The sequence below is a fragment of the Cinclus cinclus genome, chromosome 12 (assembly GCF_963662255.1).
Source record: "Cinclus cinclus chromosome 12, bCinCin1.1, whole genome shotgun sequence".
Lineage (NCBI taxonomy): Eukaryota > Metazoa > Chordata > Aves > Passeriformes > Cinclidae > Cinclus > Cinclus cinclus.
Window position 1 is genome coordinate 11,039,109 of NC_085057.1, and position 27,195 is coordinate 11,066,303.

The following is a 27,195-nucleotide window of genomic DNA, read 5'->3' on the forward strand; positions in this document are numbered from 1 at the left end:
CAGAAGCTGACAGCAAGTTCCATATCAAAGGTTAATTCTAGTCCACCCTCTTCTTTGTGTGCACTATATAATAACACTGAAGTGCTTATAGCAATATTTCCAATAATAAAAGTCATAGTGAGTGAAAGCCATAAAGAACAGATTAAATGAAAGCAACGTTCAGCACAATCACAATGAAATCACTTCAAAATACAGCTATGGTACTTGGATTTATACAAGTGGTATGGTTACAGAAGAATGTTCCAGCACTGCTGCAGACAAGAAAGGGCTACTAATCACTGATTTATTGATATGTTAAGGGCACAGGGCAGCTCAAGAGCTCTATGCAAATACTAAAAAAAAAAAAAAAAAAAAAAAAAAAAATAAAAAAGAATAAAAGTTCTAACTATATGTGGCAAGGATTTCAGTTTTTACCAAATCAAGTGCTGCTTAAGAAGCAAATTATGCATCTGTTATTTCTTTCATGGGAGTTGCCCCATTTATAATTTCATTTCCCTAATAGGTCACAACAATAACAAAAAAAACAACCCTGAAAGTTTCTCCCTTATAAATGTAAGCAGATAACTTCCATTTCTGTCTGCTCCTGGATTACCACTAGGTACCTTGAGTTCCATTACTACTGTTTACCTGAAAGAGAAGATTGACACAAGACATGGATGAGCAGCTCATATCCAGTATTTTCCCCATTTGCTGGGGCTAAAAAACAGAAGAGCAAAAACACTCAAGCCCTATTCATAATAAAGAAGGATAATACTAGAAGACAAAGGACAGACATGGTTTGAGTAGGATTAAGTCAATACAATAAGGTAACCATGCCCAAAAGGAAACTGTAGCTGAGATAAAGCAAGTATGATAATACATATCCCAGTAACTTCAGTCTGGCCAAAACAGTTCCTGTTTAGGATGATTATCTAGAAGCTGACAAACAATAGCTCTGCCCTCATTTTTGCAAGGACAGACTAGACTATCTCATTTTTTAAGGATCCTAAATTTATGACTGATCAAGATATAGTTAAAGAGCAATGAAATTTAACAGTTTCTCATTCTCACAGAACATTCTGGGCTAACACACCATGATCACTATTTATCACAAGGGGACGCTAATCAGATTTTTACAGAGTATCAAGTACATAATATCTGGGTATGCAACATTAGAGGATTAAAAGCTAATTCAGATAATAGAACAGCTTTCGTATGTGAGCAGTCAGGTCTCAACTCATTTTAGAGGTGTCCTCTTTGCATATCACAAATACTGCAGGACTCTGCTAGCCACATTTCTTCACACCTCACTGCAGGAGGGCAGGGCTCTACTTTGACCAAAGTCATATCTTTAGAATAGACAACAAATCCACCAACTTCTTCCCCTTGCCCTTACAGAAACCAGTTAAATTCATTCATAAAGAGAATATTCTCTTTCTGGTGAAAAGAGTTAACACTGCACCTGCTGACCCAGATGTCCTTTGCATAGGAGCCAGTCACCTGCCTCAGATATCACTGCTCTGAAACTCAGCAATGATCCAACAGCCCAGGACACAAGCTGCCAAGAGGAAATTTCCTGCGACACAGCAGCCATTCACAAGCTTTATCTATCTAGGAGAGCAATCTCAGATACTTACCAATCCAATCATACACAAATTTTATCATGGAAACAAAGTACAGTTGGGTCCAAAACCACAAACAGACCAATTCACAGAGGATAATTTCCTTAAAGACTGTTAACCACCAAAGTGAAAATACATGCTTTCAAAACCTCTAAGTCTTAGAGCATCAGAATTTGCAAGGGTATAGGTGGGAAACACTGTTATATACCTACTCTGTTCTCATGCTCTCCATTAGCAGCTGCCAGGGATCACTGTCAGAGATGCACTGCAGCTATAAAGACCTTTTCTTTGAATCATTGTCACCATTCTTATATAAACTTTATTTGTTCAGTCCCCAAAAAAATCTTTATATTATAACCTCTAAAAGCTTCACATTTGGCTGGGTAAGCCAGGCCTGATAGCATTCAACATATAGAAAAAAAACCCCAAACTTCATAGGATTCTTCACTTAAATCAAGCACACATTGGTAAAGCTACGCATCAGTAGGATGAAATAACCACAATAAAGACTATCCAAACTCCAGTCTGTCCTTTCCCTAAACCATCCTTTCAGTATGCACCAGACAAAGAGAATTCTCTTGGTCTAGTTCTCTCAAAATTTTAACAGCACAGTCTAAATATGGGCAGTTTGACCTCACTGTGGCAAGCATGGCCCCACCTTGCTGTCACATCCTGACACCACTGCAGGTCAGGAAAAAGTGGCAGCTCTAGTAAGACCCTGCACTGATTACAGACAGTACACCATTGCCATAGGAATGGCAGTATGTAAAAGAAAACAATATAAAACAGTATTATTAAGCGCCAATGACAATCCCAGTGTACTGCAGTGATTGACAAAAGCCTTTTGCTCTACTCAGCCCCATCTCATTGTACTTCTGCCTCCAGCACTGGTATGGCAGTAACCCAGTGGGTCATGTCGACAACACCATGGTTCCTGACTCATAGTAAAAGCTGCAGCAAGAAGTCCTCAAATGTAAGTCTGCCTGCTAGGCAAGCAAAGTTAGTTTGGGAGTCAGTGGTGTGTACAAAAAAAACCATTTATGCTTCCTGGTCCCTAAAAATCAATCCTAGACCTTCGTCAAAAGGTTACAATACTTGACAGTTTTATAACAGTTCTTCTGTTACCAGATTTATAAAAGACTCAAACAAATGAAGACATTATTACTTTTTATTAATATGTGTACATGCACAATTATAACCTAGAAAAAAAAACAGAGCAAAGCCTCAGGATACATCAGGTCAGCAGAATATGATCCTGTGTATATTAAAACATTTATTTCATACACTTGGCAGTTCAAAAGAGCCCTCTGTAGACAAGGGCCACAAACACATACCATACTCACTGCCATGGTAAAGCTGTCCCCAGCACAGCCATTGTTCATGCCTTGGCAGCATGGAGTGGCATGCTGAAAGTGGAGCTTGCAGCTGCACTGAGAGCCAAATGTAAAGTGATGAGGTGAGGAGTGTTTCAGCCTAAACCCAAGTTTCTAAGTTCATTACACAAGTGACATTAAATGAATCCCCTCAAGCAGAGCCATTTTAGCCTGTCCAGGTTGGAAACATAGCAGGGGGGTTGTTACTCACCAGCTGGGCTGTTTTCTGCCTCTCCTCAATAATGCTGTTCCTTTCCTTGGCCTCGCTGGCTGCTTCCCTTTCTCTTTTGGCTAACCAGAGCAACTCCTCTTGGACCAGTGCCTGCTCTTCCACATACCTGTAGGAGAATCAAAAGCAGAGAGAAGGTCATCAGCAGACTTCTGGCGACAGGGTCATGGCTTGTCACTGAGTACTCCTGCTTACAGCCAAAACACAAATCCAGAACAGATTTGTCACAAAATCTGCTCACAATCCCATTATCAGCAGGAATTCAAAAGCCCAACAAACTTTAAATATGACCTGCAATTTCAGTGAGGTACAACTCTGGCAACAACAGCAGACATAGCATCACATAAGCATATATTTCAGTTATATTTAGCACCATTAAGTACTTAATTATCACCTGAAAACAGTGAAAATAGGAAGCAGTTAGACAAATAGAGCTGCTTTGGAAAAGATCAAGGGACATACAACAATGAAAGGAGTCATCCTGGCTGACAATGCTGTTCTTTGGCTCTTATACAGGAAAGAAAAAAATGACAAAATGCATGCAGCAACAGCACTAAGAGAAGCAGCCCTTAACTGACAAAGGCTTCAAAGGGGATTATCAGGCACTAAAACGTAATCATAGAATAGAATCACAGAATTGTTAAGGTTGGAAAAGATCAAGTCCAACCATTAACCCAACTCCACCACATTCACCACTAAACCATGTCCCCAGGTGCCACATTCACAAGCCTTTGGAATACTTCCAGGAATGGTGCTTCCACCACTTCCCTCGGCAGCCTGTTCTAATGCCTGACCACCTTTTCAGTGAAGAAATTTTCCCTCTTACCCAGCCTAAATCTCCTCTGGCACAACTTGAGGTTATTTCTTCTTGTCCTGTCACTCATTACCTGGAGAAGAGCCCAACCCCCACCTGGTTACAATCTCCTCCCAGGTGTTGTAGAGCCATAAGGGCCCCCTAAGTCTCCTTTTCTCCAGGCTAAACACCCCCAGCCATTCCCAAAGAGTCTTGTGCTTCCAGACCCTTCCCCAGCTCCCTATCCCTTCTCTGGACACACTGCAGCCCCCCAATGTCTTTTGTGTAGTGAGGAGCCCAAAACTGAACCCAGGATTTGAGCTGTGGCCTCGACAGTGCAGGGGGACAATCACTGCCCTGCTCCTGCTGGCCACACCACTGCTGATCCAGCCAGGATGCCACTGCCCTTCTTGGGCACCCGGGCACACGCTGGCTCGTGTTCAGCCACAATCAAACACACACTCATTATGCTCAGACTGAAGTAAAACTCAGACATATGCATACATAGATATATTCCCAAAGGAGCTAAATTATTGTCTTTTGCAAGAGCTTCACCTCACCTCCTGTAGAGTTCATGCTCTGCAGCAGAGTCACTTGCCTTTGGTGGCTCAATTCCTAGCAAAGAGAAGAGAAACCTGTGACAACAAGTAGTACTACAAACGTAGTCCTTCATCACAACATAAATTATTTTAGGAGAATTTCATATTATTCATCAAAATTTAAAAAAAGCCAAGAAAAATTAAGTTTGATGGACAGAGTTTGAATTTATGAAACAGAGACACCAACAGCATCAATTTCAACCAGACACGTTGATTGAACCATGCTACAGAAAACTTCTGTGTGAAGATATTAACTTCTCAAACCCTTATATATACTGAAAGATGAGTGTGGTTGAGAACTATTTTCCATTTCCTTCCTCTAGTTCCATTAAGTCTTCCTCTTGACTTCCTTGCCTCCTTGTAATTACAAGGAATTCCAAAAGTGAAGATGAAATTATTTGATGGAGCTCAGGCCATCCATAAAGCTAAATCTACATTCAGGAAAGACATAGGCTGACAGCAAACAAATCCCTAAAAGCAAAGGCCTAGTTCCCCAACTCCATTTTAGTCTGGATGCCTTAAACAAATCCACACTGCTGATATCTATCAACAAAGCCTACTTGAGAACCAATAGAAATCAAATTGTTTTCTGACCTGAAAAGAAAGACAAGTTGAGAAACCAAATTTTTATCATCCACTTAGCCAGCTGTGCTTAACAGATTACCCTTCTCCATGAGCTTCTTTCCAAAGAGTGAAAAGCAGTACTTCCCTCACCCATGCACAATATACACTCTGCACATGTAATGCTAACAACAAGGCAGCTTGCCAGAAACAAAAGGCAAAATATTTCTGCCTCATTTACTGCACATCTGAAATGTTAGAAATGTTCACAGACTGATGCAGGCTAACCAAAGAGCTCCTCTCCCCATGAGGTAGCACTGAAAAAGACCAGCATCCTCTGCAACATGCAGTGGCAGCACCACCCCAGCAGTACCTGTAGGTTTGGGTTTCACTCCTGCAGCCAGTGAAGATGGAGCTGTGCCATTGGATGCACGGGGAGATCTCTGGATGTCCCTCTTACGTTGAGAGGGTCCTTTCATTCTGTTCACTACCTCTTCAGTGAGCTGAAACACAGAACCAGGGAAGACATGAGCCAAGTCAGTTTCTGGTGTGTATTTCAGTGTGAACCTCCCTGTCTGTTACTTCCCACACTGCAGAAGCATTACCATGTCATTGTTCATTGCAATGTCCCTCCAATCCAGCTGGTCAGCAATTGTGTGGTAACATTTTTAAAACCCATACCCTATCAGTAAGTGACAAAACCTCCAACCTACTGCCTGACCCTAAAAACTTCACTGGACAATCCTCCACAAAGAAAGGTGGAGAGCAGCCCTAAACAAGCGAAACCTTTGTATAGGGAGAAACTTGCCAGAAATGGAAGGAAAGGAATTAAGCAGGTTCTTGCTCCATACTAGCTAACCCAGCTCAGCATGGCAGGCATGTTGCAAACCATATGACAGAACAGCCATGCAGGCCTCTCACTCACATAAAGCTGCAAACATTTTTGCAATCTCAACTTCATTTTCACTCCCCGACTTTTCATGGGTTCAAACCCATGAAAAAGAAACAAAAGGTAACTTGAAGTTTTCTGGCAATTCAGTACAAAAGGCTTCTCACAGCATTGTTAAAATTGACCCCTTCCTCCTGCGAAGGTCAGAGGGTTGACTGCAGAACAAAACAAAATGCTGTTCCCCCACCTAGACTTGCCACAGCAGAAGACATATTTTCAGCTGTACCAACAGTACTCAACGGCATTTTTAATACCTTCATTTTACATTGTTATCATGCCCAATTCCTGATTTTAAAGACACAAATCCTTGTCTATATCCTGTAAAGAGAAATTAGGCAAAGACAATTTTACCTCCATCAAATACTTTAAGAAGGAGACAGGCACAATCTTAGGTAACTTTTGTCAAATAATTAGCCAAAACGAGATGAAAAATAAGTAGCCACAGCAAAACACACACTGTAAGTTCATTTCTGGCAGATTCTAGGGGGAAATCACATAAAAGTATCAAGAAGCAAGAGCAATGAAAATTATGGTAGTTATAAAAAAACCTCAAAACTAACATGCAAAAAAAAAAAAAAACGGGAAAAAAACACTCCTTAACGTTAGCAGCACCCCTCTCCAGAGTTTGTTTCCACAACACGCTTTTGCCCATTTCCGAGCGAAGGTCAAGAAGCAGTTTCCCACTGTTCCTCCCGGAAAGCCCTTCCATTGCCACACGCTGTTATCTCCCCGCCCGCCCGCACCGCGCTGCCCTGCCCGGGCTCCTGGCACGGTCAGCAAGGGCAGAGCTGTCTCCTCCCGGATGCCCCCAGAGCCGAGCAGCGCCGTTAGCATCCATCAAACTGCTTGCAAAGCACAGGCAGGGGCGAACCGAGGTCATTAAGCAGCGAGGAGGGAAAGAGGGTTGACAGCAGAGGGTGGAAGTGAAAATAAACAGCAGGTGTGCCCCTGCTCGACAACAGCCATGCCCAGGCCCCCCCCAGCCCCTTTCCCACCACTCACCAGTCGCCCCATTACTTCTCCAACCCCTATTCCTTCAGCTTTCCAGGTTTCTCTCCCCTCCTCCTCGCTTCTCCCACTCGTCCCTTCCAGCCGCGCACCTCGTTCACCTGACCCTTCCCAACCCAGCTCCCTCTGCCCCCGGCCCTCGCAGCCTCCCCGCCTCCAACGCCCGGCCCCACGACAGCCCCGGGCCGCCTCACCCTGATGCCCTGCAGCACCCGGACTTGCTCCCGCTCATCCAGCCCGAAGGACACCCTCCTACCGCCGTGGCTGCTCGAGCTGCTGCCCATGCCGGCCGGGGTCGCCTACGCTCGCTGCGCCCCTCTCCCGCACCGGCCGCCAGCAGCGCCTCTGTCCTCGCAGCGCCTGCCAATATACCCGCTCCCCATTGGCGGCGGCCGCGGGGCGGCCAATAGCGCGGCGCGGTGCTAGCGGTCGGGCGCGGTGCATGCTGGGGGCTGTAGTCTGTGCCGGAAGCGGGCGGCCCGCCCGGGGCCAGGGAAGCGGCTCCGGGATAGCGGGGAGTCTTGGTCCTCTCCCGGTGAGCCCGGGCTCCACACCATCTTGTCAATGAACACGGCCTCAAAATTGCCCGTACAACTCCCACTGCTACACGTCCAACTCACGGGGCTCTCCCAAGCTGAGGAAGGATGACCTCCTGTTAGATACAGCAGCTGCGTGGGGGCAGAATTCACGTCTGCTCCTTCCAGCCGCTCCGCTCCAGCCAGACGGTGCCCGCACCTGCCCTGGCACACGCGGGTGGGTCCTGCATAGGGCAGGCCATGGCTGATACAGACCCCGTTGCCAGGCTTAGCTGAGCCACAGCCTAAACCGAAGGAATGAGATAATGCAACAGAGGCAGCTGGACCAAGAAATAACAGCTTTGGAGAATCTTTTTCAAACAAGCTTTCTGCATTCACAGAAATATGGGCCAGCTGGTATCAATGTGCTACTTTATCTGCTCAGCACACTACTCCTCAGTAGCGCACAGGAGCAGCTGTAACTGTTTAATGCTAATTCTCACTGCAGTTAATGTGGGAACCCAAGCTTTGCCTCAGAGTGGAACCTGGGCCAGCATTAAGGGAGTATCTGGGACTCTGCACCCCCAAACCCTCCCTGAATGTCCAGGCCTCTTCTAGAGCACATTCCTGGAAGCAGGGAATATTTTTAACCTTGCACGCTGGAGAGCTGGCCCATTGCTTGAGCTCTCGACGGTGGCACTGCACTGTGCACCATGAGCTGTCTGCACCCCAGGAACACTGCACCCAGCCAAGAGCACAGGGGTGGCTGAAGCTCCCTCCCAGAACACACTCACCTCCCTCCAGCTCGTTAATCTGCCACCTGCTCACTTCATTGGACTGCAACCAATTCTTGTACTGAAAGAATCCATGAACATATATTCCTTATTCACCTCTTCTGTCATCTCTGAGGGTTTCACAGGCCTGCATCATTGCTCTTCCAGGCTGGCAAGTTCTCAACCCTTACTCCTCCAGAAGTCTTTCCATAACTGTGATTATTCCTGTCATCCTTCCCTATGCCTTTTCCAGGTGTACATTCCCAGCCAGGTGGCAGATGTCACCTGCAATGATCCAGCAAGGAGAGCTGGCAAACGCAAACAAACCCACATCACACCTGTACCCATGCCTTCCTGCAATCTTTTTTTTTTTAATCTTCAAGTTATTTTTCCTCCCCAATGAGAAATTATTTGAGAAATAAAGCATGACCATTTATGCCAAACTTAATTTTATTTAACAAACAAAAATATACATTTATTCTATATTTTCTCTCTTTTTACCACCCCCACACATAACACACTTTGCTCAAGAACCACTTTAAAGATGGCCCAAAGCACTATATGTACATAAATACACAACAGGAGGAAGGTCAGTCCATGACCTAGTGCAGAAGCTCTTCAGCAGCAGAACTTGGGACATTCCAAAAATACTGAAGGCCTGCCAGCAAATGACAGGATGGATGTGTTGACAACCTGCACAGGTGACCCTTCAGCACTGAATTCAGGTGGTAAAAAAGGCGAATTCATAACGGGCTCTTCACATCACCAAGGAGGGCAGGTAAGTCCTTTCAGTCTGGGTGTTGAAAGTCATCAAATACTCCTTGGGATGGAAATCCATTTGCTCCTTTAGTTCTCAATTGCTTTGACATCTTCATCTCTCTTGACTCTGTCCAAGGCCCAGGGAAGTTTTGCAGGTTCCCTGACCCTTCAACAGCAGCTCTGGATCAGTGTTGCAAGCAGCATTAGGAGCAGCAGCACAGCAATTCAGGCATCACATCATCCATCCCTTTTACAGCAAGCAGTCCAGCGTGGCTCAGGCCAACAGCAGTTGCAGAGCACGGAACACTTTTCTAACCTGGCAAGGGCTCACTTGGCCAGCTCCTTGTCCAGCCCTTGCAGTCATTGCATGAAATGGAAATGTGAAAGGCTATGACCTACAAGAAACTAATCAGCTCTAGCACATAGACACATGGAAGCCTTTTTTCCCCCAAAAGTCAATTAAAAAAAAAAAAGGGGGGGGGGGAGGGGGTCAGTAGGGGCATTGCTTGTTTTCAAGGTGCCAGTGCTACTAAGAGGCCTGCAGGGCAAAGGCAAAGTACCCAGGCAAACAGAGAAGCTGCATTGCTCATTAACAAAAAAAGATAAGCAAAGCCCTGCATAGTTTTGGCAACCAATATGAACTTCATGTTCTTATCCATGTTTTCCTTCCCTGTGGTGGGAACACAGGGTAGCAAACACCATCCTCTATGTGCTAATGATCCACACCAACACCTCCACACTGCACCTTGCTAACTGTTACCTCAGTATTCTTCAGGAACAGCACTAAGTTGGGGCAAGAGACTCACACAGTACCCAAACATAGCAAATTCCCTCTTTCTACCATCACTAGTGGAAAGTTGCTCATAGCAGATCTCCACCTACCTAGAGGACTCAGATAGGAAAGCACCCCAAAATCTAGAGGAGTGCACATCTTCATCCTTGAAAAGCACAGGATATCCCAGAAACCAGACTGATGCAGCCTTTATATGAACAGTCACTGGATTGGAACACCATGTCTTGACACTGCATGCCAGACAGCTCAGACAATAAGAGTCCCTCTTCCAGCATGGAAGATGCTAATAAGAAGTTCCAGAAAGTCTTTAAAAGGACCACTCCCCACGTGCACGTAAGTGTTTTCAACATATCGAGCCATAAAACTTACTCAGACCAGCAGCAGTCTGGGGATCTCAACTGCAGTGTAAGGGAAGGACACTGCCAGAGATACACATCCACCTCCCACTCCCACTCTTCTCCCACTGCAGCACACTACCCAGCTTGATTCTAGCACACCTAAGGTGTTTGAGTTTCCAGTCACTAAATTCTGGCAGCTCAGACTTATCATAGGGCTGTGCTCTGCCTCAAGCACCTGAATGTCTCTGGAGCCTTCATCTGCAGAGTCACTTCCTCCTTCACAGCACTCTCCGAGCTCCTGCCAAAGCCATGAAGTAGGGTGCAGATGGAAAACACACCTACCTCACAGGTTTTACTCTTGAAACTCAGCCCTGATTCAGTGCTGTTACTTAAACTTTCCTGTGAGCTCAAATGCACAGCACTGCAGCCTCCACACACTGGTTCACAGCTCATTCAGCTTAGCTAGACAGAAGCACTGTCTGTCCTTCTGTCTCCCTGCTGTTCAGTCTCTTCACATCCATGCTTTGAGCTACCAGCCTTCCCCAAATGCTCCCTGGGCACAGAGAACAGTTCATTCCTCTTCATATCACTTTTTCCCCATACACTGAGAACACTTCTTTTAACCAATAGCAACTCCAATTCACAATTTTCACCAGTGTTTGCTGAAACCAGGGGTGAGCCCCAGTGACCAGCTTCCCTCATCAGACACTATCACCACCTGTGCTGTTGCATTATGGCAAGATGCAGGCAGCCATGCTGCTTGAAAAAGCCCAGGAAGACCATCTTTGGTTTCAACCACCAAAATCTTTCTATATATGTACAATACAGCAGTCAAATCAGCACCCTCATCCCTAAGCACCATTCCTCTAAGTGAGAGAAGTGCTTTCAGTCACTGAAAAGGAAGATGTGCCAGCCAGGGCTGAGTCTTATTCACATCTGGAACATGGAGGATCAGGAACGTTCAGTGTTTAAAGGTTTATGAACAAAACTGCTCTACACTGTTCTCAGGTAGAAACAGAAAGTGTTTTTTTCCAAAAAGGTTTGGGCTGCCAACTTAGTTCCACAATATGTTTTGGAAATCCTATAGACAAGAGGAGAGCCGTGGCAGGTAGCCAAGGACAGATTTCCAGTGGACATCCTAACAGCTGTGGTATCAGGGAATTTGGAAGGACAGGAATGAGGCATCATGTGATTGAGGTGCCCTGCCTCAGGCATTGATGGACTTCCAGCGGTCACTGTCTACACTGTTGATGCTGCCCACGTGGTATGGCATAGAGGCCACATCATCCAGGTAGGCTGTGGTGTCAATCTGAGTGCTCGAGTAGAACCCAGAATCCATTCCTTCCTTCTTGGCAACAGCGTAAGGGTGGGGTAGGTGCACATCCACATCCTCAGGTTCATCCACCTGACATTTGTAGGAGAAAAGGATCTTCGGTTCAGACCTGGAGTGATGAAAGATTTAAAATGAATGTTTAACTAATGTGGTATCACAGCCACCTATCCTTAATTGAAACTCATCAGTGCTAAGAAATTGTGCATTCAGACTTTAAACACTCTTTAAATGTACTTTTGGTCTAGAAATCTGTGGCAGAGTAACTGCCATAAAGCAATGCTAAATTAAGCTTCAGATGAAGTCACTTAAGAGAAATACAAATGGCAGAATCCTGACTCTACTGTGAGAAGACTTTTCATCTTCAGGATCTTTGAATTACTGAGGGCAACAGCACTTGAACACTACTGAACTCCACAGCAGCCTGGCTACTGACACCAGAATGAGCCAGAACAGGAGTGCACCTCAAGAAAACAAAAATACAAACACTTGTGGGTCGGCAGTTTTCATCTTTAACTCTAGACAGTGTTCCCTTCTAATTTCAAAGGGATGCAGAGGTACATTTTTATATTTTAAAAACACTTTATCTTCTTAGTTGTTTTAAAGCCTGCTGTTCCTCGCTAATGACCAACAAATACTAAAGCCTACACTGAACCACTCGTTCTCCCACCAAGGTGCATTTCCTGCGAGTGACCACACGGCGGCGACCCCGGCCTGAGAATCGACCTTCCCAGAGCTTTTCACTGATTTTTTGGGCCCATGGTGGAGTCTTCGGCCGAAGTTACTAAACCCCGACATCCTTTCTACAAATTTACCCCAAAACCCACCAAGAAGATCGTTTAAGCCCCCAGGACTCAATTCCTCATTAAGCATTCAGCTATCAACTTCAGCCGAAAAATGTTGCTCCACACAGGATGCTGATGCTGAAGTGATCCTCTGAAATGTGTGAGGAATACAGCCTTCAGCTCAGCTCTGCATACAAAGGAACCCTGCACAGAATTGAGCAGCCTCGGGTCACTGATTCTATAAGGGCAGAAATTAAGACTGGTTCTCTAAATTGCATTCTAGTTGCTGTCTTTATAGTACAGATTGAGAGAACCTGAGTGAAAAAAACAAAAAAACTTAAATGACAATATATACCCATCTAAACTCCTGTTCCTGGCTACTCACCCAAAGAAACCTTTCAGGAATGCCACATAGATAAGAGGTGCAAAGAAGCTGAAGTAAAGGAACGTGGTAGCATCAACACAGCTGTCAACAGCAAAAGGGAACATGAAGGGATTTAGCACTCAAGCACAGTACAGTTGGATAACGCCACTCACATCCTCCCAAATGATCCAATATCCCTCCAAAGTGTCCAGACATCAAGAAAAAGCCATGCTTAACAATTTTAAACTGATGCACAGTAATGGCCATTGTCATCAACATGTGTCACTGCTACTAGACACTTAGGGGAACCATGTCAAAACCCAAGGTCTGACCAAGAGCAGTCTCAGTGCTCCCAGTTTTGACTCACAGATGTGACACTGATCCCGGCAGAATAAGACTGCAGGTATAAGGGTGTCTGTATTTTCAGGAAACTGACTATTTCCTCTCTTATTACCTACTAATGACCAGACACCAGTGGATTCACACTATTACTCTCACTCACCACCTCAAGACAACTGCAGCACACGCAGCTCCACAACCTCTCCACTGGGGAGTTTCCTCATTACTTAGAGGTCTTTTGGCACAAAACAAAACCAACAGGTTTATTCCTTCTTAGGAACACAGAATAGGTTTGTTTTCTTAGGAGTGTTGAAGGACACTCAAATACAACACAAGACCCAGGGCTGCAGACCTCCTGCCCCAGAGTACATACCACAGTCCTTCTATGATATCCACACAGAGGAGGGCGCTGCCCAGGCCCTGCACCAGGTTCAGCAGTGCCAGAATGCCAGCATAAATATAAAAACTCTTCCTGGCTGTAGGAAAGACATGGATACACATGAAGTTCAACATCAAACACCAGGCCCATGGAAATCTGTTTGATGGAGATGCCAAATCCCACAGAAGCTTCTCACCACCTTGTCTCTAAGAACTGCTGAAGAATGAAGACTGCATTTTCCTGTCCCATGCTGGCAGAATTGATGGTGGTACAATGGACTAAACCATACCCTCCTGCTTGTGTATATGCACACACAAGATGGGTTTTGAAAGCAAAATTACAGCAATACATGCAAAGATTTAATTTGCAAGAATCTGGAACCAGTGTCAGCCACATAATTGAATGCAAGAAAAACAAACAAAAACAACCCAGCTAAACCAGAAGCTGTGCCCTTCCAACGTACAGCACTAATAAAACTGCTCAGGAGATGCCAACAGGAGCAGCAAGGTACGCTGGACACCAAGCAGATCAGGCCCAGGACCTGTGCATGGGACATAGATATCCCTTCCCTCAGGATACCCATCCAGGGACATCAACACTAGTTAGAGAGAGAAGAGCTCAGTACAAACACTTTAATTAAACAGCTTCTCTCCATTTAAGAGCTGAAGGTATTCTGCAACAGCAAAGCCAAACAAACTTTGTATCTTGATAAAATAAAAGCCCAGATAAAAATTGTTGAGCAGCTCCCATTTAGCCTTCCTTTCCCAGGGGATGACTAGCATGCACACTTTTAACATCATGTGTGCATTTCAAAGGAAGTTGTTATTAAGAAGCCATTCCTTAAGGCTTTCAGAAGATTATATTTACATTATACCTGTATCATTTTCAGGGCAGTAGGTCTTGTTCCCTTAATGTAATTGTTTAGCTACTGAAGTAGCAGTGTAACTGCTCTTACACTGCTCCCTAAAAGACACAACATACTAACTTCTCTAGGGATAAGTTACCAGTCCTTTGCCATGTTATCTGAACTCTAAGACATGGAATGCATCTGCAGCACAAACACATACAGGAACCTTTTACTCCCACCTATGCTTTATCCTGATGCTGTACCCATCTGTACTATGGAAAACACTACAGTTACCTACAGGGCAAAGAAATCCGGTCTTTCAGAGGAGTTTTTGGAAGAATCACCACCAAGGAATAGACCTGTTGAGACAAAGAACTAACAGTTCCATGGCTGCTTGGCAACTGAACTCAACAACCTTTCCAGGGATTGTGTGTGGTATTATGCACTCCCTACGTGTGTTGGGGCAGAGGCACAAGCCCTTAACATTAAACAAAGCACAGATGAGGAGGCCCCACAACTCACCCCCATCAGCACTGAACAGCTGAGAAACACAGGAGGGAAGAAATGTGAGCTCAGCTGGAATACAGCTGCCCCAGCTTACACCACTCTCACTGCACCTTTATTGCTTCAGCTTCTCAACCACGTAAGAAGCATCAATGCCATGCTGTAGGAGGCAGGAGGGGGATTAGGGCATTACTGTATTCAAATCATCCTCCTTGCTCCATTTAGAAAATACAAAAAATCTACAGAATGCAGAACATATTCCAGTACTTACCAGGAAGAAGAAACAGGAGCTGGCAAGCCAGAAGTGTCTCCCTCCATGGCCATAGATATTGAAGTCTTCTGCTGAGAGGTGGGCGTCAGGGTACAGGATTTCCAGGGTGCCCTAGGGGAGAAGTGGCACCAACATGATCCTGTTACAAGCAATATCCTCACTGAAATGCGTATTTGGACAAAGGACACTATGCTTAAAGTAGTTCAGGAAACAGCTGGCCTGCCACCCCTGCCCTGACCCAACCAAGCCCTGTCCTGCTTAGACCAAGTTAAAGTTAAAAAACAGAAGAGGAAGAAACTGAGTCCAAGAAGCAAGGAGAAAAAGAGTGGCAGGAATCTGCATCTGAAGGAAACTGGCATCAGTGAAATTACGGAAGAGAGACTGAGGTGGACAGGGGATGCAAGCACTTATCTGTCTAAAATAGACCAAGAGCTCCATTTCCATCTTTAAAGTAGACCTTTCTGCTGAAACATCCAGAATATAGTCAGTTTGGGAAAGGACACTGTCTTGTTTAGGAGCTACCCATACAGACAGTGGAGAGAAAAGTGCTTGTAAGCACTACTGAACCCAGATGTAGCTCCAACACTTGATATTTTATGAGGCTCCTCCAGCTTTATCATGTGGTAATGCTCAGCTCACTGCCTCTGCAGCCAAGAATCTGGTCCCAGAACAAAGCTCTATGTGTTATTCTGGTGCTGCCCTGAGTATAGAGACCTGAGCTGACCACTGACATGCTGAGGAGAAGAATAAACCCAGACACAGATTGCATTGTTCAGGGACATGAAGACATGCCTAATAAACTGAGCCAGCAAGCCAGCTGCTAGTCTGAAGAGAAGCAAGAGCTCTCAGCTCTCAAAGACTCAACAGACAAGGGGACTGCTTACTTGGCAAGCACATGGTTTTCGTGGCCCTTGAGGCCAGATCCAGAACTTGTGGCTCAGGTGTGGAAAACCTCACTCTTGTTCCTAGATTCATTAAACAAGGCAATCCATCCAAACTCATTTCTTCACCTTATCTGAGCTATTCATGCAGTAAAGAAGACAAGCAAATACTATCTGCTTATACACTGCCACAAGCATTCTGTCTTCCTCCAAAACCTCATCTAAAGAGCAAAACTGCCACTTTCAGGTAGGAGTCACACACTTAACTGCTTAACTTCAAGCAAAGTTCGTTCTTTTTCAAATTCAAATGTACTTTTCCACTTCAATGTACTCACCTGGGTGACAGAATATGCCAGAGACAGCACAGTGGTTATTGCTAGCACACGTTTCACGCTTGACTTGCTCTCCAGGTGACCTGGAATTATGGGGTATGGAAATGACTCAGGATGTAATCCCAGCACCAGTTAAAAACAGTTCTTTTCAGAACTAATAAAGGAAAACACTTGTATTTCCAGAGGCCTTTGAGGGAAGGTTAAAGTTCACTAAACCCTGTTTGGAGAGTTGAGCCTCTCACCTCAAGTAGGCAAAAATCCTACTTAAAAAACAACAGATTTTAGCTTGCTTTCTTCCTGTCCACACTAAGAGAAAACAACTAACTGCTGGGGTTACAGCAAAGAAGAAAAAAAAATAATTAATCCAGCATCAAATACACTGAGATATTATAAAGCTGCTTCTCAGGGAGAAGAGTTGATGGGAAGCTGGGTAGATAAATCTGTTCTGGATTATACTGAAGTAGGCAATTTCCAGAAGCTCCTTCCAATCTAAATTATTCTATGAGCCCTAAAGATGAAAAATATACTGCTCATGTGTCCCACTGACATATGAAACAGTGACACCCACTCCCTCCTCTACCTCTGACCCACAGGGAGAGGCATTTTCACTTGCAAAACTGAAATAAGTAGAATTGTAATTGCAGGTACAGATAAAGCACTTGAATGCAGCTAAGATGGATCAAACCAATCAAGGATGGGATGAATGGGATAGAAGGGCCCCCAAAGGGACTATCTTAAATACAATGGGCTTCAAGCAAAGATCAGATTGTTGATCTTGGCATAAAAATCTTACCAAGCTGCACACTCCATCATATGAGTGCAGGACAAACCAAGCACATGTAAACACTTAAATCATACAAACCATAGATCTGTAAGTATAATGAGGCCTTCAGCCACTTCTAACTAAATCTCCACAATCTGCCCTTTGCATTTATTCTATATCCTCTTCACTTTATAGAATCAGCAGCACCATAAACTTACAAATGCAACCTCTGTGGAAGGAAAGGCAATAGGAAACATTCAAAGCACTCAAAAACCTCCTGACACATACCAAAGGCAAGGCCTAGAATCACCACACTCAGTTCAATCGCCAGAAGGAAGAACCTCGTGATCTCCCACAGGATCTGAGGGATAACAGAGACCAGACAAACAGATTAGATGGAGCCAGGAACCAGTTTGAAGTTATTAAAGCAAAACTCCAGGGGATGGCAGCCTCTGAATGGCTGGTCGTTTCCACAAACCCTTCTCATGCTTTGTAGGAATACTGACCACATGCTTGTTCCAAGCCATGTTCGTGCCTGTGGAACAGAACAGCTGTGTGGGAATGAGCAAATAGTAGCTCTACAGAGAGGAAGTGGCCATGGTTTGTCCCAGTTGAGGATCTGTCACTTGTTTCAGATGTGTTCTTGCCGCTGCGCTCCCAAAGAACACAAGCCCATGTTGACCTCAAAAGTAAAATATTAAACAAGGCCAGTTCTTAAAGCAGTAGATATGTCTGCACAAACTCAGTGTTCCACCTCTTCCAGAGCTACTGGTCTGTAAATCTAAAGCATATTCAAGTAAAAAACACACCCAGTTCCAGCCTGTCATTTGCAATCTCATGTTTTATTTGGTGGAACAAGGCAAATAAAAAGCAGGTGAGCCAATTTTTCAGGGAGTCAGGCAATAAATCAGTGCCAAACCTGGAACAAGCACCCATATTCTGGCTTATTAACCCTTTACCTCTGAACACTGAATAGTACTCTCTTGAAGATATGTAGTATTTTAAGAGGTATTGGATAAGACTTCTAATCCCAGCAAATACACTGTGTGTGCATATATATATATATATATGAGAACACAAAAGAAACATAATAGACAGGATAGCACATATTTACAGAAAAAAAACTGTTAGATTATCTATCTTGCTACATGATTTCATAGTTGCTGCACTTAGCAGCAACACCAGAGCTGAAGAAAAACACCTTTCCACCTCTTCTTCATTATTCAAGTCCTTGTCTTGTATCTGTTGGACAGAGGTGAATGAAAAATGCTACAAACATCCAACAACTCATAACAGCAGTTCATCACAAAGCCTTGATAGTAACGTTAAAGGGAAAAGCAAGGAAACCACACTGATCCCAGAGAATAAAGCCCAAAGATTTGTACTCTGTAGGTGCCTCCTCTTTCTCTAACAGCTCAAGAACTGCAGAGATTTCTGCTACAAGTCAAATTACTACAAAGGAACAACACATACAAAGATATTTCCTGTTTGCTAAAGGTTCACCCTGTGCTCAGAGTGGTTGCAAGGATGTCCAGGTGTCAGTCTCAAAAAGAAAGTTGGTTTTAATTGCATTAAATACAAGAACTTCCAAAGAGCCACTGAAACACTGCAAGAGTAACAAAGGCCAGGTCTTGCCTATCCACTAAAGGTATTTGAATGTTTATCTCCTGCAAAAAAGAACCATTTCATCCCTGTAACAGGAAACTTTTGCTGCCACTATTTGTGTGTCTATTTTAGGAAATCCATTGTTTTACCATCCTGGATGTTGTGATGATTTAGATCCAGCTATCAAAACAGGATTCCATAGTACACATAGCTGAGAGTACTGCAAAAAAGCACATTTTTCTTGTGCATACTTTAAGAGGGAAGCCAGAGCAGACTGTTGTGATCAGAAGTACACAAAGCACAGCCTCCAATGTCAGCGTTGCACCTACCTTGTCAGCAACCATGGCAGCATCAGAGGCACTCACAGTCATGGAGACAACAGCTCGGGCAATGCCAACTAAAGCCACCACAAATACCTGCAAAAAAAAAAAAAAAAAAAAGCAAAGTGAGCTCATGTCAAAAGGCACATATGCAGTAGTGATTAAAAACCCATTTGGAATACTTTTTTCAGGTCATCTTTCAAGCCTGATAACATGTACTAAGATTTTCCTGCAGTAGACTAGAGTTAATTTCCTGAAAAAGATTCCTCAGACCCGTTAGATAGGAGCAGAGCCTTAGAATTTCAGAAGAACAATTGCCTCAGATGTCAGATTAAGCTCTTAAGAGTTTTTCACCCAGTCTTTACAACAGTATCTTTACAATCTTCCCACACTTCATTCTACTGGGACAAGTAAGGAGAAGAAACAGACAGAAAACATATCCCTCTGAATTACAAAACCAAATGGTTGGTATGTCTGACTAAACCAATCAAATCAGATAATGGAAACCACTCAATACCAACTACCACACTAACACAACTATGGCAAAACTAAACCTGCAGTTCTCTCACTCCACACTGACAACGCTCAGGAATGCCGAGGAAAAGTCACCAGCCACCAGCTCTAAAACATCTTATCCTGCTGCACAGTGCAACACAGAGATCCCCAACTCACTTCATATACCATTGAAGGCATGGCAGCTCAGCAAGGCTCAGTGTGCTGCCAAAGCCATACTATGCAATTAAGAGCTCAGCTGGATGTATCTACACTCCACTGTGCAGACTCACACTCTAAGTGGATTTTTCCAGATAAAATTCTCTAAATGTCAGGCTGATCCTAATGATGAAGGCAGGAGACAGCTAAACCTATCAGAGAACCAAGAGTCCAAGCCGATTCTAAGGTGGTTGCACAAGAGAAATGACCATAAGTGACCCACAGATGAGTTTTTTTTTCTTAGAGGAAAAAGGGACAGTAACGGCAAGAAAGAAGAATACAGCAATTCCTCCTGGGGTGGAAAACTTCATGACAAAACACTGACAAAAAAAAAGGGGCCCTGAATATAATGGTGTTCTAGAGCTGCAACAACTCACTGGAGAAGAACACACATCTTTTTGTTTCCTCTGTAAGCAGGTAGAGACTCTTCCCAATCTGTTAATCACCAACTCCACAGGAAAGCATTCCTTTAGGACATGACAAACAGCCAGTTTAAAGGAAGTCTTCACAGAACACACTTCCATCCTCATTTCCCAATAACATACTCAAGAAATGAGTATGAAACTGAGTTAACACATTTTCCTCTAAGACTGTGTGCTGAATTTGGAATAGAGGAAATTTCCTTCACAGTAGCTGTTATGGGGCTGTGTCAAGGATTTTTGTGCTGAAAACTGTGTTGATAACACAAATGTTTTCATTACTGCTGCACTGCACATTATACAGAATGTAAGACATTTTTTGCCTCTCATCCCACTCCAGCAATGAGTTGGCTGGAGGTGTACAAGTTAAGAGGGGACAGCTGGCACAGTTGACCCCAGCTGGCCCAAGGAATATCTCATATGGCATCATGATCAGCACATAAAAGACAGGAAGGAGGAGGAAGGAAAAGACTTTCAGAGTAATGGAGTTTGTCTTCCCCAGTAACCATTACATGTGATGGAGCACTGCTTTCCTGGAAACAGCTGAACACCTGCCTGCCCATTGAAAGTGGTAAATTAATGCCTTGCTTTACTTTCTCTGCGTGCACAGCTTTTGCTTTGGCTTATTAAACTGTCTTTACCTCAACTCAAAAGTTGAGAAAACTTTTATTCTTCTGATTCTCTCCCCTGCTCCAGTGAGGGGGAGTGAGAGAGCAGCTGTGTGTGGCTGAGTTGCCATCCAGAGCATAAGTCAGTTCACTTTTCTCCCTTTGGTTTATCAAGAGTTTTGTTTTCCAAAGCCTTTGGCACAAGCCTCTGCTGACCATGTGCATTACTGGAAACCTGTAGGAAGGTTTAAACCCAGACTGGAAAGGGACGGTAGTATTTTTAAAAGGTTGAAACATTTGTGTATATACCTGGTTATCCAAAACTGTGCAGAAGCCCAGAACCCCAACTCTTGGACTGAAAGAGCTAACAAGACTTTCCAACAAAGATTCAGGTGAGGCTACTAGGTCAGATTTGGTGAGCTTCTTGGGTTTTTCCATGGCCATGACAGTACCTGTACACACACCAGGGAAAGAGGTGTCCATCTAACCCAATTCAGACAAGCATTCACTTCCACAACCTGTACTAACTGAAGAGCAATCATATTATGTTACATACTGAGGCATACCAGGATATGAATGGTATTTTTAAACAAATTTAGGTAGGTTCTTAGCTGCATTCACGATGTCCTGTAAGCAATATCACAGGGCTTCACAGGATTGGTGAGTTTATTGATATCACGTGAAAGAAACTAACAGGGTTGAATTTGTACGTTTCCAGACTAACCAGAACCCTGCCAAATTATTTTCTCCAGCAGGTGACCAAGCTTTTCGACAGCTTTACACAAATTATTCTCATTTCACTACCTCAATGAAATGCTGGGTTTGTGTCCCATGCTACTTACTGCAAGGAGCACGGAAAGCATAAGATATTAGATTCCAAGTCATCAAAGCAACAAAAGAAGAAAAAAAGAATAGGGAAAAAATGAAATCACTACAGGAGAACAAAATCCAGCAGATCTGGCCTTGGAACCTACTAAAAGCTGAATTCAAACAGTGATAAAAATGTCTATTTCTTGTAGTACACCTTCAACAGAAATCAGATTTTATCCCTGCAAGAGCTGGTCTAAGCTCTCTCCACTATTTCAGAGATATTGTTCATGAGTGGTTAACAAAAATTACACTCATCAGTTCAAAGGCACAGAGTGGTACTCACTAGTATGTAGAATGTAGTGAAGATTGGGCTGGAAGTGACCCGGATTTTGGCCCTGGCAGAGGGCAGTTTCCAGAGAAGAAACATGAAGAAAAGCACGTTGGGAACCAGGAGCAGAAGATCCCAGTAGCGGACTCTGCAAAAAATAAATAAAATACGTTTTATCCCTGATCTTCAGCCTCTAGAAAGGAAGGCACCACTCCCTTCTCAACCAAACAGAAACAAACTAAGCTTATTCCCTTTGTCCAGGGTCAGACTGTGGTCCCATTGCCTCCAACTCACCGGGACTTCCCAATGTCTTCATAGAGCAATAACAGGCACTTGTGGGGCACTGTGATGTTCGTGTCGTTGATCACGTGCGTTGTCATTGGGGAGAGAGTTGTCACATTATCCAGCAATGTCACCAGGGCAGTCGAATGTGTGATGTTGTCAGACACTGACAATGTCATCACAGACATCATGGACTGGAACATCCTGTCTTCCTTCTGGCCCAGGTCAAACAGAGCAAGACAACCACAGCAGAGAAAAAAGCAGTATTAAATCAGTTGTGAGTCACAGCTAAAAAAAACACGTATTTGACATTAAACCCCTGCACAATTGGTTCCTGCTTGGTACAGCCAATTATCATCATGTTAAAGACTGCATTACACAACGAAATGCCACCTGTCCTAAGTCTGCACACAGCCATTAGGGTGATCAGTACAAAACCACATTCTGATATCAGAGTAACAAACACCTTCGAATGCTGCAATGTGGGATTAAATTTTGTGATTCTTTGAGCTTTGGCAGATTCCTAGAAGAAATCAAGACTCAACAGCAATACATGGCACCATCAGATAGAGACAAAAAATGTACTTTACCAGGACACTCAGCCCCAAGATCAAGAAGTGACAGTCAATAATTTGATTTCTACTACTGCAAAATAAAGGATGAAGGGCCCTCCCAGAAAGCCATTGCTGTTAGCAACTCTGAAGTCTGAGAGCAGGGATTGCCTCACATACACTTTTAAGCAATTCTCTTCCCACCCTGAAGTAGAACCCTGACTGTTAAGGTACTTCAGTAGCTACAAACTGAATACAAACACAGGATGCAATCACCCCTCCTGACAATCCCCAGAAGAGTGATCACAGACAACCCACGGATGCAAAAATTATAAATCTCTGACAGCCAACACCTTAAAGATGCACATTGCCAGGGACAGCACTTGAGCAGTCTCTGTGTTACAGCTAATCCAGGATTTATCTCAAAAAAAAAATCCTCCCCGTTTGACTCCAGCCCTGACTTGCATGGTGAAAACTGACAGCCCCCATGACAGAGCTTAGCAAGTATTTTCCCTTAGAGGTTTTGGGTGAGTCACAAGCTGGAAAGCATCAGCCCTGTGTCACCTGAGTTTTTAGAGTTCAGTAGCACCTTCTTCACAAACTGCATGGGACTGTCAGTCACAGGCTCTTCTTTCTCTTCAGAGGCTGAGATTCTTCCCAGGTTCTCCAAAGGGCAAAGCAATGATCCCACCCTCAGCCAACAAAGACTCCCTTTAACTCATCCTTGCTGACAGATACTCCCTGAGCTGGGATTTTCTTTCATGACTGCAGTATGCTGTGCTGCACGAGAAGCATCACAGCAAATAAACACAGAGACCTGGAAGGAGCAGCTTTGTGCCAAGGTGGCAAAGCCTGGGCCAAAAAATTCTACTTCTAAGTAGAGGTTCCAGCAAATAACCTTCACATTCCAAACTTATCTCTGGAAGTGTCCTTTCTTCCCTCTAGCTACTTACTTCTCTGAATTGTTAAGAGCAGGATTTTCTTTGAACAATTTTGCTCCATTCTCTTTTGTAACACCACTACATCAGTAGAGGTGAGGCCAAGAACGGTTACATTTGCCAACACAGAAAAATTTCTACAAGATTTTAAAAAAAGCTGGGAAAAAGTAGAGAAGAACCTCACAGACCACAGGCAGAATAACATTATCAACTGTGAACCATCACAACCTCCTAGCAGCTCTTCTGGGACAAAGAATTCCATCTGCCTGTCACACTGAAAAGAGCTCAAGTATAAAGCTGTGAGAGATTTACATCAGAAAAACAACTTCTTATCAAAAGAGCAAACAGGCTCCATTATTTTCCCCAGAAGCCACCACTATCGTGCAACAACAGCTGCTGATAAGGAGAGGAGTTGGCTACATGTAACAGAACTCCAGTCACAAGGTTTCAAAGGGCAAAGCAGAATCAAGCTCACCTCTGAGCCAGGCTACAGCCTGGTACTTGCATTCTTCCTCCCCAGATAAAGTGTACACACAAAGCAACAGAACATCCAAAGTGAACACGATAAGAGAGGGCAGCCAAGACCATCAGACAGACAGCAGTGTGGTCATACTTTTCTAATAGCTAAGGCCTACAGCCAGGATGTGGAGAGCTGGCCCACTCCTGTCCAAATCAACAGCAAAAATCCCACAGCAACAGGATCAGGAATTGATGGAAAGATTCCAAATAGGAGTTGTCATCCCACTGCTCCTTTCAGCACACTATCCTTGCCCGGTCTAGTCCTAAGTAAATCCAGTCAGCTGAGCCTGTCCAAGAGCTCACTGGCCACACCCTGCCTCCATGGGACCGTCTGCTTTAGCCAGCCCAGCCCATGCGGGGGTAAAATCACCCCGGAGCCGCATGAAAAGAAGCCAGTGCTGCTGTCATGGTCTCCCCTTTTCATCCAGCAGCATCTCTGTACAGCAGAAAACAAAATAACATGTTTTTCTACACTCCAGATGAAGTCAGGCTGACTTGGTCAAGTCAAATTCCTCAGTCTAGGCCCTGGACAAGGTGCATTGGGACTAAGAACATGGGCATGACTCCTGGGCTGCAGTTACAGAGCACGGGAAAGGCCCTGCTACACCTTCAGGGAAGGGCTATCTCACCAGTGCGTATTGGTCCTTGAATCATGGCTCTGTAACAGTATCAGAGCTCAGTGGAATTCAGAGCTCACATCACTGGCAAGTCTCTGTTCTTTCAAAGCCCATCTACAGAAAGGTTAATTACAAACTGCACAAGATGCAGCTGTAATAAAAAAATCAGAACTTTTCTGTCTTTCTGCAAACAGCCTCAAAGTCTCTTAAGTACAGATCATGGTAATATTACAACTGCTTCTTACAGTACTCTATTTGTGCAATAAAAACTGCACTGACCAGATCCCTATTCAAATATAACTGTTACTTCAGTAGCTTAAATACTTAAAAATACCTCAGTACACTAAAAGTAAAAAAAAAAAAAAAAAAAAAAAAAACAAACAAAATATTCCCGACCAACACAAAAAAGGGGGAAAAAAAGTATTTTTTTTCTCTCTCCTCCTTTTTAAGAAGTCTCTTTAACTCCTTCTTTCGGTCATAACAGTTGCATTTTTCATTTCACTCTTAGAATTTAAGACAGGGATTTTACCTCAGGGATTGAGATGGTCCCTTCCAGTTTCACATTTCGTTCTGAACTAAGTTTAAAAACGAACTACAACAAGGAAAAAATACCAAATGCTGAAAAATACCGAAAGCAGAAGCATCAACAACAAACCCAAACCCTCAGAGACAGAGAACCATGGCGCAGAGGTGGATTTCAGACATACGTATCCCGGTTTTTTTTCTGTTTCGGTTTTGATTCTAGTGGAAGGCGGGTTCACAACACGGAAGAAAAGGAGCAGCGCGTGGTCGCTTGGTTCTAGGCTGGCGAGGACGCGCCGCCCGTTTCCCTGTGCTGAAGCGGCACAGCTGGAGCCCCGCTGCAGCTCCATCCCACCCTGCGGCTGGCCAGACGTGCCCCGGGAGGCTCTGGCCACGGGGCCCCCGGCTGCACTAGGGAGGCCCTCAGAGGCCCGCGGCCCCCGCGCAGCACGGCCCCGCCGCCCCGCTCTGAGGCGCCTCAGTGTCTCCCCCTCTCCAATACTCCCTCCCGCCGGCCCCGCTCCGCTTGTACCCGCCGGGCCCCGCTCGTACCCAGCCCCGCTCCCGCCGCCGCTCAGTCCCGGCCTCCCGGCCCCGCCATCCCGGCCCCGGCTCTGCCGCTACCCTCGGCCGGGGAACGTCGCTGAAGTGAGGCCCGAGCGCAGCGCCGCGCAGCCAAGCGGAGACGCGGCCACCACAGCCGCGGCTTGTCAGCCGACCCCGGGGGCGCTATTGAGAGACGGTCCCCGGGAGGCCCGCGGCTGAACCAATCAGAAAGTGGGTCCTGTCAAAGGGCCCAAAAGAGGAAGCGGAGCGAGCCAATAGAAAGGGGCGGGAGGCGGAACTAAGGGGGCGGGTCTGCCGTGCTTTAAAGGCGCCTCGCGCCCCCCCATCCACATACCTGTGGGTCGTCGGGGCGGTGGGGACGGGCAGGGAGGCGGCCGCGGGTCTGCCAGGGCAGGCTCTGTCCTCTACAGCCCGATCCCAGCCCGCACAGCCCAGCATCCCATCCAGCAAGGAGCTCTCTGCCGTCCTACACCTACCTCCGGGGGGCTAACAGGATACACCTCCGCGGGAATTCTGTACAGCCTGTGGATGCAAGGCAGGGCAGTTAATAATTCAGGGAGCTCCCATAATAAGTTCCTGCAGGGGATAATGATTAATGACCCGTAAGTCTGGCTTTTAAGGAGAGTTTAAAGCTGACTGAAGAAACTCGGTGTAGCTTGCACAACAGCTGCTAAAGGGAAACACGATCAATAATTAGCAGGATTCGGAGGTGCACATACCAGACAGGCAAAAGAGACGCTTAGTATAGTAAACAAGGAAGTAACGCTGACAAATGAGCCAAGATTTATTTAGGAAATTAAAGGAAATAAGCAGCACGTTATTCTCGGCAGCAAGAGCTGACTGACAGAAGTTTCAAGGAGAATGTTTGTTATCTGAGTCATTGCAAGGACTGGAGGATACATTCTGGCATGGTTTTCTACCTGTGGCTGCAGGGTTTTCTTCTGAAGGAATGCAAGGCTTTTGCTACGCTGAAGTTTGCTGTACTGAGCCTACTCCTCTTTAGAAGATCCCTACTTTGGTCAGGTTGGCACGTTCTGCTGACCCTTACTTTGGTCAGGTTTGCATGTTCTGCTCTAGCAAACACCATACACAGAGGGTTCCAGGCCCTTCTCACACACACACACACACACTGATCTTCCCTGGCTCACTTGCTTGACTCTTCTCAGGTCAAATTTTCCAGCTGCACCTCAGCAAGCCTCATGAAGGGGTTGTACCTGGAGACTTGCCTGCCTCAGCTCTATTCCTCTGATTTTCCACTGGGTTGGAACAGGTTTTCATGCTGGTGTCATGCCTTTGGAATGACATCTGGAGG

General features: G+C 44.9%; 2 protein-coding genes across 4 annotated transcripts in view; both read right to left on the bottom strand.

Moving 5' to 3' along the window:
• Positions 1 to 7,717, bottom strand: part of CHCHD6 (coiled-coil-helix-coiled-coil-helix domain containing 6) — a 109,648-nt gene extending 101,931 nt beyond the window's left edge. The window contains exons 1-4 of one of the 2 annotated variants that reach the window (XM_062500929.1): positions 7,308 to 7,717; positions 5,530 to 5,659; positions 4,557 to 4,611; positions 3,186 to 3,312 (exon numbers count right to left, since the gene is read on the bottom strand). In XM_062500929.1, the coding sequence (XP_062356913.1) occupies positions 3,186 to 3,312; positions 4,557 to 4,611; positions 5,530 to 5,659; positions 7,308 to 7,397 (402 nt within the window). In that variant the 5' untranslated portion in view covers positions 7,398 to 7,717. Of the gene's footprint in view, positions 1 to 3,185; positions 3,313 to 4,556; positions 4,612 to 5,529; positions 5,660 to 6,456; positions 7,078 to 7,307 lie in introns of those variants that run through there. The other variant, XM_062500930.1, reaches the window with a different exon arrangement.
• Positions 7,718 to 8,839: 1,122 nt separating this feature from the next.
• On the bottom strand, positions 8,840 to 25,940 carry TPRA1 (transmembrane protein adipocyte associated 1). Of its 2 annotated transcripts, XM_062500927.1 has the most exons (11): positions 25,869 to 25,940; positions 22,182 to 22,384; positions 21,903 to 22,035; positions 19,021 to 19,107; positions 17,375 to 17,447; positions 16,327 to 16,406; positions 15,111 to 15,221; positions 14,634 to 14,694; positions 13,483 to 13,585; positions 12,792 to 12,872; positions 8,840 to 11,733 (listed from the first exon to the last, which is right to left on the bottom strand). In XM_062500927.1, the coding sequence occupies exons 2-11, from the start codon at positions 22,370 to 22,372 to the stop codon at positions 11,499 to 11,501; spliced, it is 1,155 nt and encodes a 384-aa protein (XP_062356911.1). In that variant the 5' UTR covers positions 22,373 to 22,384; positions 25,869 to 25,940; the 3' UTR covers positions 8,840 to 11,498. The 2 variants fall into 2 exon arrangements, with proteins under 2 accessions (XP_062356911.1, XP_062356912.1); XM_062500928.1 differs by lacking the exon at positions 12,792 to 12,872.
• Between the last annotated feature and the right edge of the window lie 1,255 nt (positions 25,941 to 27,195).

Bases quoted from the DNA above. Each gene is read 5' to 3' on its own strand.
- TPRA1 (XM_062500927.1), bottom strand. From the start codon at position 22,372: ATGTTCCAGTCCATGATGTCTGTGATGACATTGTCAGTGTCTGACAAC. The intron at 19,108-21,902 runs GTGAGTACCACT...TTTTTTTTGCAG, and splicing joins TCACTACATTCTACATACTA to GTATTTGTGGTGGCTTTAGT. The intron at 11,734-12,791 runs GTGAGTAGCCAG...TCATCACTCCAG, and splicing joins TTCCTGAAAGGTTTCTTTGG to GTCTGAACCGAAGATCCTTT.